Source organism: Gastrolobium bilobum, unplaced genomic scaffold, assembly GCF_033153095.1.
Source record: "Gastrolobium bilobum isolate Gb01-03AN ecotype WA unplaced genomic scaffold, APGP_CSIRO_Gbil_v1 utg2810, whole genome shotgun sequence".
NCBI classification, from domain to species: Eukaryota; Viridiplantae; Streptophyta; class Magnoliopsida; order Fabales; family Fabaceae; genus Gastrolobium; species Gastrolobium bilobum.
This window is the reverse complement of record NW_026895666.1, coordinates 898189-910720: the sequence shown is the minus strand read 5'-3', so window position 1 is coordinate 910720 and position 12532 is coordinate 898189. Positions and strand designations below refer to the sequence as shown.

At 35.3% G+C, this 12532-nt stretch overlaps 1 protein-coding gene across 1 annotated transcript; it reads left to right on the top strand.

Annotated features, from left to right (window-relative positions):
- The first annotated feature begins 991 nt into the window (after positions 1-991).
- LOC133288406 (transcription factor HEC2) lies at positions 992-1759 on the top strand. Its single transcript, XM_061486161.1, has one exon. The coding sequence runs from the start codon at positions 992-994 to the stop codon at positions 1757-1759; it is 768 nt and encodes a 255-aa protein (XP_061342145.1).
- The last annotated feature ends 10773 nt before the right edge of the window (positions 1760-12532 follow it).

Sequence of the window (12532 nt, the reverse complement as noted above, 5' to 3'; positions counted from 1 at the left end):
GCTATAAAAAATTGTAACCAGATAAAAAAAGATGAACACCATGCATGCAGCCAGGCTCTAGTAGCTGCAGTAAAGTGCATTATAGGAGGGTAAGCTGTAACGTTTCACTGCCAGTTCCCAATCCACCTCGGAAAGCGTTCCAAGTGCAGTGATTCGATAGGATCTAACTCAGAGAACAGTGAGCTTTCACATCTAATATTTTTTTTATTTTATTTTTTGGATTATTGGGACCACTCCACGCTCTTATCTCATTCATCCATCTCTACCTTTGCTGCACCTTTCGCCGGTGACGGAGGTGAGTGAGAGCTTGTAATGAATATTTATCTCCCAGTGTGGTTCTGACAAATGTCATGTGACTGTGGGGCTACATGGAACTTTATCATAGAAAGTGGTAAATATCCAAAACAAAGAACTATAAGTAATAAGAAGGATCGCATAAAACTTTGATGAAAGAAGCTGGTTCATGCACCAGCCTTACCGCTAAGGATGTGGTCCCTTTCTCTTATTGTCAACCATTGATCTTAAATGCTTCCACCTTTGACCTTTCACTAAGATATAGATCAATGGTGGAAAAGAAAGAAACCCTTCCTAGAGGCAACCCCACACATCATGGGCGGTCTCCATTTAATAAAAATGTAACTCATCACTCCAATATTAATGTAAATAAGCTTCACAGATTTTTCTTTACGTTTCCATAAATAAAATATTGCTCTCAAGTTGCTATAAAAGGCCTCCCATTACAGAGTGCCCTGCTAGATTTTCGCTGTTGGTCGGTTACATAGATAATAATCCTTCACTTTCTGCAATCTCTCTACTATTTTATTCTTTCTCTCTGCTTGCTTCTGCTACAAACCCTACTTCAGCCCCTCCCATACTCTGCTCCTCACTTTTCTCAACCTCTCCTTAGTCCTTCTTCCTTCTTCCTTTCCATTCCTCTCTCTCTCTCTCTCTCTCTCTCTCTCTTTCTTTCTCTGACTACAGCGCGAAATTCATGGACGTGGACATATTGAAAACTTCACCAAGTGACAGCAGCATGGACATGATGGCAATGATGATGCAAATGGAAAAGTTCCCGGAATTATCTGAACCTTTTTATAACTCTCTCACCTACCCTGAAATTGATTTCTCAGGTGGAAGCTTCACTAATTCTATTCCTGTTTTCTCAAACATTAACCCAAATGTAACCCCACCCACTTTGATTAACACATCACCATCCTCTTCTAATTTCGTTAACAATGTTCCTCTACAACAACCCATGACACCACCCCTTCAACCCAACGAGGTTGCTCCAACTACAGGGAGGCTCAACGCTTCATTTTCCTACCCTTCATCGGAGAAAAAGAATTCTATTGCAGCCATGAGAGAAATGATTTTCCGAGTAGCAGTTATGCAACCTATTCATATAGACCCAGAATCTGTCAAGCCACCGAAGAGACGCAATGTGAAGATTTCAAAGGATCCGCAGAGTGTGGCAGCAAGACACAGAAGAGAAAGAATAAGCGAGAGAATAAGGATCCTGCAGAGATTAGTTCCTGGTGGGACGAAAATGGACACGGCTTCCATGTTAGATGAAGCCATACACTACGTGAAGTTCTTAAAGAAACAAGTTAAGACGCTGGAAGAAGCAGGGGCAAGTAGACCCTTAAATGTTGTTGGATTCCCAAGGGTGTCCAACGCCAATGTCAATTATTCTGATATATTGAAGGGTTGCCAACCTTGTCAAATGGTGGGTTCTGCTTTTAAACAAATGCTCAGTTGAGAAGACAGAAGGGGAATTTGCTTCATATACGGATGAAAATCAATGAATTCTGTAGTGTATTGAAGCATGGTTTGGTAGTCATGGGATTGTAAAGTCGATCAGTGTTAATATTGTCACTGTTTCGAGAATTTCTTTTTCTTTTCCGACCTAAAACGGGAATAAGAAAAAAAAGTCAATAAGCTAATGGATGATTCTGTTCTCCATTTATCTTTCCTTCTTTCTTTTCTATTTTATAATCAGTCTACTCAGCTACACTCCACGCCCTTTTATTTATAACCGTAAAGGATCAATTCAACCGCAGAAGATGTTAAGTGAAATCTCTTTAATGGTTTTATAAATTTATAACACGCTCTCTCACATGAGTGTTAAGAAATTCTACAAAGAAAATGAGGTAGCGAGAATCAAACTCGAGACACAAAAGATTTCGATAAAGAATCAATTTAACTCAAAAATTTAAGTTGTTAAGTGAAGGTCTCTTAAATAGTTTTATATATCTCTAACACTATATCTAATAAGAAAGAATATCATAAAATTGTTTGAATATAATGACAAGCAAATCTTTTGCATAATCTAGACTCTTATCGATTACAATTAATAAAACAAAACTTTGACCGATATATACACGTACTATTATTTTTGTCTTCTAAATGTCCAACTCTAATGGACCAATTTTCAGTTTTTGATCATCTGTATCTCTTTGTGAGATCACATGCAATGCAATTCAGCGTTTTATTTCAACCCTGCTGATTGACACTCCACTACAATGCACAGCAGCCTGAAGCATGCATGCAAATGCATTCAGGATACTATATATTGCTTTTTCTTCCTTTAGCCTTCAAACAATGCAACCAAATTCAACATTATTTTGAGTAGATCAGCAATTATTTTCGTTATTTGAAACAGGTCTTTGATGAAATTGCTTTGATTTGTCCTTCCGTAGGCTAATTATAAAAGAATGATACATTGATACTGTATTTTGGTCGAATTGTACATGGAAATTACGGGAATTAGATCAAGAAATTAACGAGGGGATTAGAGGAAGCACGTGAAAATTACGTCTTAAATATTTCTATATATAGTGTGATTTTTGTGTATAAAAAATCTTTAATCTTTCTTATATATTAATTTCTAAACAGTTCTTTCCACATTTCTATATTAAAAAAAGTGTGAAAATAATGTGGATATTTTAATGTGTAAATTTTACTACTCATTTGTTTCGTTGTGATCAAATAATTTCCGTGAAAAATTTTCATTCCATTTTGTAATGTTCAGCTACACGATACATATCACTAGGTAGCGGTACGTGAACTAACTTTGAATTCATTTCCTTTGCGATTTGAGTTTGTACCACCACAACCAATGTGATAAAAGAACAAATCATATTGTAGCGAAGTGTTATTTTGTTTACATGAGATGCAATGTGCAATTCGGGTTAAGTCATATATAGGCTGGGAAATTGTGATTTATTATTTATTTTTTTGTTTTACATGTGTATTTTCACCTATTTAGATGATACTAATTTTCTTCTTGACGTAAAAAGCAAAACTTTTTGCCACTTATCCGAAGTTATCTGGCTTCTAGGAATTGATCTAGAGATTTTTCAACCCTAATAGTTTGCTCTTTGGGCATTGTACGAGTTGTGCAAGGTAGAAATTGTGATTTTTAAGTGAGCTTTTCTAGCCTATGAGAAGAAGAAAAAAAAGGTGAGCTTGTGTGCAATTTATACGTAATTAATTGCTGTTACAAAATACAAATTTTTTCACTTTCAACATTTTCATTCGTGGAAAAATATTGGCTCTTCAAAATATTCTTTAGTCGTATGGATATTATACTCTTTCATTTAGTTATCCAGTTAAATTTAATTTGCTTCAATTATATATATATATAAACACGGAAATTGAAGTCTTGTATGTACTAAGAGCAGCAGGAAAGTCAAATGTATCAAGTTTATACGTTAGAGTGGATGCTCAAAATTAAAACATTGACCATATTGAGTTTTGATAACCAATTGATTTGAATATATATCATATATTATATAGTTTGTTGTCTGCCTTTCACTCGCCGACACTTATACTACTCTAGCTAAGAAGAAAAGGGGCCTGGGAGGGTAGGAGAAGTAGGTTGCCTCCCACCGCAAGGTCGAATAATTTGGTTGTTCATGTCTCAAGGATCATGCCTAAAAAATCTCCTATTTTTTCTTAATCTATGTGATCAAAATCTACTATTTTTGTATTTAAAAAGAAAAAAAGAAAAAGCAAGGTGAGAGAAATACGGAGAAGTCAGTTTAGTGAATTCGGTCCATGTGAAATAGTCTACTAGGGACCCATACTCCCAAAGAGATGGGATTTTTATTATTATCTATTTGTGAATAAAAACTAAAGAACTAAAAGAGGCATCCTGCATTCTGCATATGCATTATCTCTGCACCTTGCTCCCTTTATTGCAGTGCATTGTATCGTCCTTCTCTAGCTCATTCCTCCTATCATATTCCTATCTTTTTGTTTCATTCTGCATGTATATATTTTTTTTTTTTACACTTTTCTCATGTGACATAAGAAAGAAAATTTTCTTGCACATTTATGAAAAATAATGTGAGCAATTTTATTTTATTTTTATTAAATGGTGGGGCTCATTTTAGAAGTGAGATTTCATGTTATATGATAAGTGATTTCCCCTTTTTTTTTTGGTACATTACTCTTCATAATCTATTTTAAGAATATTATAAATACTTGTTTTTTTGGTACAAGAATATTATAAATACTTAATCAATAAAAAATTACACTGATATATTGTTTTTAAAATAAAATATGTAAAAAACAGCCGAAGATGTAAGCATCTCTATCTTTTATCTTTTCCCAAATTCACCAGATATTATCCTATATGGAATGGGGTATGCTCCATTTTTCCTTGTGGAATGTACACCGACATTGCTTATAAAAGTTAAAAGCCGTTAACGTATGTCCTTTGATAAATGGTATCAATTAATAGTATTTCCATTGATTTAAAACTGTACATCAATGTATCTTAAATAGAATAGGCTGTTACGGCTGTTACCAAACAGTCTGTTACCAAATAGTAAAACAACTTCGTAAAGATAAATAACTACACCTAATTACAATAGGACTCAGTTATACATATCCTAACAAACTACAGGTTACAACATATCACAGCAAATCATAAAAACATATAGAATCTTCTATTCCAACATTCCCCCTCAAGTTGGAGCATGAAGACATGAAATGCCTAACTTGGAAAGAACGGCAAGAAATGGAACACGACCAAGTGCTTTGGTGAAAATGTCTGCGAGTTGCAAATGAGAACGAACAAAAGTAGTTCGAATCGTCTTAGAAACCAACCTTTCCCGGACAAAATGGCAATCAATTTCAATGTGTTTAGTTCGCTCATGGAACACAGGATTTGCCGCGATATGTATAGCGGCTTGATTATCACAACATAATTCCATAGGATCATCATGGATAACATCAAGTGAAGCAAGTAAAGACTTCAACCATATCAATTCTGCTGTCGCGGCAGCCATGGAGCGGTACTCAGCCTCTGCTGAGGAGCGTGAGACAGTGAGTTGCTTCTTTGTTTTCCAAGAAACAGGTGAGGTTCCAAGCATAATGAAGAACCCAGAAACTGACCGGCGAGTTAAAGGGCAGCTGGCCCAATCTGAATCACAGAAAGCATGAATTTTGAGATCACTTTTGGAAGAAAGGAGGATACCTTGGCCAGGATTCATTTTGATGTATCTTAGTACCCGAATGGCAGCCTCATAATGTGCTTCCTTTGGAGCTTGCATGAACTGTGAAAGAGTGTGCACTACATAACTCAAATCAGGACGAGTGATCGTAAGGTACACTAGCTTGCCGACAATTCTTCTATAGCGACCTGGATCATCATAGTCAGGTCCATCTGCCAGAGCTAAGCGATGATTCTGTTCAATTGGAAACTGAACCAGTTATACATATCCTAACAAACTACAGCTGCACTTCTGCCTCACAATCATTTGAAGTTGATTGAGATACTGGATTGGCAGAATCATTAGAATCTATTGGTATAAATGTAGGTAATGATGGGCTAGGTGTAGGCACACTTATAGCAACAAAAGGAAACTCATCTTCGTGGAAACTGACATCTCGTGACACAAAGAATTCCTTAGTATTAAGATCATACACTCTCCAACCTTTCTGCCCATGAGGATAACCAACAAACATACACCGCCTAGACCGTGGACTAAATTTGTTTGTAGGTTTTGGTTGTGTCACCGCATAACATAGGCAGCCAAATATCCTTAAGTGACTGTAATCAGCAACAGATCCATGCAAAAGCTCATAAGGAGTTTTGCCATTGAGAAGCTTTGTGGGAGTTCTATTAATAATATGAGCTGATGTCATCACACTCTCTCCCCAGAATTTGATTGGCAAGTTTGCTTGAAACAAAAGAGCACGAGACACATTTAGAATATGCCTATGCTTCCGTTCTACCCGACCGTTCTGTTGCGGCGTATGAACATTGGATTTCTGATGAAATATACCATTGGCAGTGAATAATTCAATCATCTTGTTGGAAGTAAATTCAGTTCCATTATCTGATCTAATACTCTTAACTGTTGTATTAAACTGATTTTGCACCATTAAAAGAAATTTTCGTAACACACCAAAAGTTTCACTTTTGTCACCTATCAAACAAACCCAAACAGCACGACTGAAGTCATCGACTATCGTTAAAAAATAATAAGCACCAGAGAAAGAGGAAGTGCGGTAAGGACCCCATGTATCACAATGAAGAAGATCAAAAATTTTATTACTCTTTCGATCACTAATGGGAAACGAGGATCGATTTTGTTTGGCACGATAACAAATATCGCATGCCTTATTGTTTACATTGCCAAATCGAATGCTACTAGAAAAAGGAATCAGAGAAAGTGCTTCGGATGATGCATGGCCCAACCGCTTGTGCCAAAGTTCTTGCGTATCACTGGAGCGAACTGTTAAAGCTGCTGCTTGGCTTGGTCGAAACACATACACACCATCCCTGTGATCACCCAATCCAATCTCCGTCCTCAGCTTGCGGTCCTGCAAAACACAACTATTATTAGTGAATACCACATCAACATTATGTTGTCGTACCAACTGAGATACAGATATCAAGTTACACTTTAAATTTGGCACAAATAAGACATTGGATAATGAAAAAGAAGGAGTAAACGAAACAGATCCTTGTTGCACAGCATAAGTAATAGCTCCATTGGGTAAACCGATTGCCAAAGGTTCAACATCTGTAACATTCTCCAGCAATTCCAATACCCCTGTCATGTGGCGTGATGCACCACTATCTATAAGCCAGTGACAATGGGAATCTTTACGATTTAATTTGTCCTTTGAGCGTTGCGGGTTGTCAACCAATGATAACAATTGTGTCACCACGTCAGGTGTCAGAACGGCGAATGCATTTGCTTGCTCTAGTGGTTCCTCTGTTTGAGCTGCGTGTGCACCAAATGGCTTTGCATGGAATCCTCCTTGTGGGTTACTGCTCCAATTCTCGTAGTTGGCTTCTCCTCTCAGCATAACGGTTGTTAAAAGAATCCCTGGGCTATCTGATCCAGTCAGATAGAATGGTGATCCAGGGTCTGATCTGCTGTTTGCATTGGCCATCTTCAACAGAAGCTATCTCCTGCTCACTGTTTTCAGAGTCTACACGTTGCGGAAGTTTTTTTTTTTTTTTTTTTTAACAAGGGATCGCTCTGATACCATGATAAATGGTATCAATTGATAGTATTTCCATTGATTTAAAACTGTACATCAATGTATCTTAAATAGAATAGGCTGTTACGGCTGTTACCAAATAGTAAAACAACTTCCTAAAGATAAATAACTACACCTAATTACAATAGGACTCAGTTATACATATCCTAACAAACTACAGGTTACAACATATCACAGCAAATCATAACAACATATAGAATCTTCTATTCCAACATCCTTAAAATCAAGTATAGACGTACCCCTACGTCAAACCTTCATAACCCAAATCCTTAACATCTATGTCCATAAAGGCTTCCCGAAACGACTCAATATTTGTCTGAGACCCCCCCTTGACTTGTTATGCGAAAACAGAATCTCGTTGAAATGAAAATACCCCTGAAATCCATGGCAGAGTAGACTTAGAATAATGAAAGAGAAATCAACAGCTGCTAAGATTGGTTACAGTTACAAAGTTGTACATTAGGGTGGCCTCAAGTGTTCCAAAAAAAACTCAACTATGACATTAGTTTGCCCCTATGAATATAATTGAAGTTAATCTAGAACTGCATCATGACATCTCTGTGCAAAACCCTCATTTCTAACTACATTCCACCGCAACCATTCACCAACCAAGCTTTTGTTTAATGATCCCATCACCCATTCTCACGTGAAAATAACCCCATCTCCATCAAGAAGTTCGATTGGGATTGGGAACGCGTTGCCTCAATACTCAATTAGGAGGCTTAAACCATTAACCGAAAGAGTTGTTTCTAACTGTCTCACTTTTTATTTTATTTTATTTTATTTTGAACTTTTTCACAAGATATCATTACAATTTTTGTGTCGGTGAGTTATGCTTATTCAGTTATTTGATAACGTGACCCTAAATAACATTCCTTCCCTGCATAAAATACTAATTGTCAACCAAGCCACACTCTTTGAGGTTACCTTTAATAATAATGTCTTTCTTGTAAGTTAAAATTATTACACATGGGCTCCAAATATATAATACATATATTATCTTTTGTATTAGAGGAAGAAAATATTCTGCATTTAATATGTACATAATGATAGGATTATAATATGCTAACAATGCATATTAATTATGCTGACAACTATTATAATCCTATTATTATATACACATTAAATGTAAAATATTTTCTTCCTCTAATAGTTTGTTAGGCTTCATTTCTTTTTAATAAACTAAATAGCTCTTTTCATAATTACTAATAATCCATGTACAAGGCAAGTTAAGAAAAAGAGAGCCAAAAAGGAGGGAAATTTTATTTGATATTTTTTCTTCTTGTCTCTCTTGCAGGCTGCAGCTTACACCCACGATCTAATTTCATCTAGAGAGAAAAGTGGTAGGTTAGAAGTAGGTTGCCTCCCGCAGCTAGGTCGAATGATTTGGGTGTTCGTGTTCAAGAATCATGCCTCATTAGTCATAAATACCCTATTTTTTTATATTTTATTTTTCATTTATCAAATGTAAACAAAAGATGAGAGATACGGACAAACCACATCCAGTAAAGTCGGCCCATGTGAGATATTCCACTACGGTCCCAACACACCAATGAGAAAGGATGAGATTTTTAATTATTTATTAGAGAATAAAGACTAAAGAGCAAATCTGCAATGTGCATGCATTATCTCTACGCCTTCAATCGTCCATTGTATCCTTCTCCGACAAATTCTTCCTCCCTGTATCATAAAATTCCATTCCAATTCATGGCTATCTTCTACCAGTTTTTATCCCCAACCACCGAACATTTTGTTTTCCTACATGACACGGGAAAAACCTAGTTATTGATTGCATTATTTACTGTTGAATTTATTTCAGAGAGCAATGAAGTACATAAAAGTTGTAAGTTTAATTTCATTTATATACTAGAGCTTGACATTTTTTAAAAGTAATTTATTCGTTATCCTTATATGAAAATTTTAACAATTATTCTATAGTAAATATGACATGTTAAATGACTTTGACGTAATTTTACATTAAAAGATATAAATTAACCAATTGGATTATTCACGATAAATTTTATTACTAATATAAAGTGTCATTAGGTGTTGGATCAAGAGTATATCATAAGGCCAAAAACTATAATTATTAATCAAAGCGTAATTCTTCCTACTTGTCTCTATAGCTAAAGCATTATGATTCTATGACTCTGATCCCACATTAGGCAAACAGAGTGCCAGTTTTAATACTTTATTGTAAGACAAGTTAGTTTGGATTTTAATTCCCAAAATCCACAGGTCTTGGTAAGGACATGTTGAGCTTTATCTTGAGGTACAGGATAAGTTGGGTCGAGTTAAAAAACCCATATCGACGCTTTCGATTATCAAGTCTTAAGTACTATAATTCACAAGGTTTTGAACATATAAACATAAGAAGTAATGGTCATTTTGTTTTTTGTTTTTTTCACTAAGTTGTATGGGCCATATATAAGATCAAATCATGAGGCGATTATATTTCGTATATAAATTAAGCAAATTATTGTATGTAATTCATTGACTAAATAGAATTATAAATATTGTATTTTATATGACTTAAAGGGTTTATTTATTTATTTGGAATATTGGCAGCTAAGAGATTGGTTGCAATGCTTGAATTAAATATCGCCAGGGAGAAAATTTAAATTGCAAATCGGATGGTATGCCTCTCAAATCTCAAATAATTTGGGCGTTCGGAAGAATTAATTATGTCTAGTAGTGCTGGATCAAGACCTGAATTAATAATCACAATATAAGACAGCTGCATGGTAGAGGGGGGTTTCGCGATAATTTTGGTTGTTAGCTGCTGGGGTTTTCGAAAAAGTTGGGTCAGGGATATGTTTTAACTTTTAAGTGCAGAATTGTGGGAGATCCTTTTAGCTCTTCGGCTAGCCTGGAATAAGGGTTTTAGAACGATAATCATGAACAGTGATTCCTTGGTAGCTATCACTTTAGTGCAAAAGAAATGTTTCGTCCATCATCCCATGTAGTGGTGAATTTAGAAAATTTTGTTTATTTCTATACACTTAATTAGTGATAGGGGTGTTTTTGGGGGCAATGCCCGAATTTTTTATTTTTTATTTTGTAAAGAAAGTTTAGAAAACAAAAATAACTATGGAATTAGAACTTTAATTTGCTCCAAAACGTAAATTAGTGGGCATAGAATATTACCTAAATTTTGCATTATCATTAATTAAATGAACACTAACGTGTGGTGGTAAGGCTGACGCAATAGCCATAATCAAAATCGTATGCCAAGGTATGAACTAATTGACTATTGGATAAAATGGAAACAAGAATGGAGGTGCAATTCCCAAAAATTGAAACCCTAAGATAAGATGTGAGAAGAAAGTAAAACCTGGAGCGAGATTGATGATAATAAACCTTAAGGTAGTGTTTGGTTGAAGGTTTATTTTAGGATTGATGGGAAAGTGTAGGTGGATATTGGAAAATACCATGTTTGGTTCAGGTTTTTTTAAGAAATACCAGACAAATAAGATAGATGGGAAAATGAATTTTGTGTTGATTTTTGGATGAAATTCACTGTTACAGAATACCACTTGAGATGTGGTATTGTGAGATGACTGGGGAAGTGGAAAAACAGGTGCAAAATTTCTCCCGAACATAGATTTTGCATATTTAAATAAATTTCCCTGGTAATATTTGGGTCAACCAAACAAATTTTTTTACATTTTCCTATCAAACTCACTTTCCAACCATTTTCCTATCAATTACATTTTCCTAGTAAAAACAAATTTCTCCCAAACCAAACACTACCTAAAGAAAGAAAAAAATAAACAAACATTGGATTTGAAGAAAGAAAAAATAAAATCTAACTCGAGATTTAGAAAAATAGAGAGAGACTTTAAAGATACACACAGAGATTTTTAAATGAATGTTCGGTCCTGGATTGACCGTATTATTATACTGTTAGGTATGCGCTAAGAGATAGTGATATCAGGTGTATACTAGGCTTATTGTCGAGGTCCCAATTACTGCGCACAAGCAATAGGCTTATAGCCAAGGGGTGGGTGTGTGCACAATGTGGGCAGTATCAGTAAATAGGTTAAAAGTGTTTACCTGAGTCTTAGGCTCTTATTTATAAGGATTACCTTCTTAGGCTTGGGCCTCTTGAGCTCCCCCAATTGCAATAGGATTCAACTCCTTTTCTGTTGGGATGTGATCCTTATCTTATGCACTTTGACTGTTTAGAGTTGTTGAGATATTGATGATTCTATCTCTTAATAGATTTCTAGGTCGATAGTTGGGATATGATATTCATATCCATAACACATAGCTACACAGGGACGACGACTCAAAAGAACGCTATTCCTGGGATCAACATCAACCACCTCGAATGCACCGCCATTATATTTTGATTTTCCCGTAGTGGGAGAAGGAAGGGCGTTGATGGTTAGGGGAGCGAGTTCGTGTTTTTTTTTTCACCTTTAGTTTATTATCCCCTTTGTAAAAAAAAATTAATTACTTGAAAGTTACTGGCTGCACTTGCAGTCAGGGCAACAACATAAGTACGCCTCTGAATTCCCATGTCTCAGTTAGTAACTCGAATCCAGAAGATACTACAATTGAATTGGAATGTTGTAGTCATTCTCTCTTTGAGAGAAGGAAATCAAGTTGTTTACTGGCTAGCAATAAGAGGACATAACCATGATTGGCATTCTCAGGAGTTTTATTTCCTCTGCCAAGATAGGTGTTTTTGCACCTAGAGTGCGTGTGCACTAGGTCTCGTAGTTTTTCTTTCTTTTCATTTTTGGTTTGTATAAAAAAATATAGAAATTTTTTTTGTCATTTTAAATGATATAAAGTTATGTAATTTCAAGAGAGAGATAGACACAAAATAAAAAATAATAATTTAAAATTTAAATTAAAAAAATCGCTCATTTACTCCCACATGATTTATATTTTTTGTGTCTATCTCTCTCCTAAAATGATATAACTTATGTCATTTAAAATGACAAACATCAGATCCAAAAATATATCATTTTAACTAATAATTACATCATTATAA

What these genes read in the sequence shown, in the direction of transcription:
- LOC133288406 (XM_061486161.1), top strand. Translation starts at nt 992, where the DNA reads ATGGACGTGGACATATTGAAAACTTCACCAAGTGACAGCAGCATGGAC.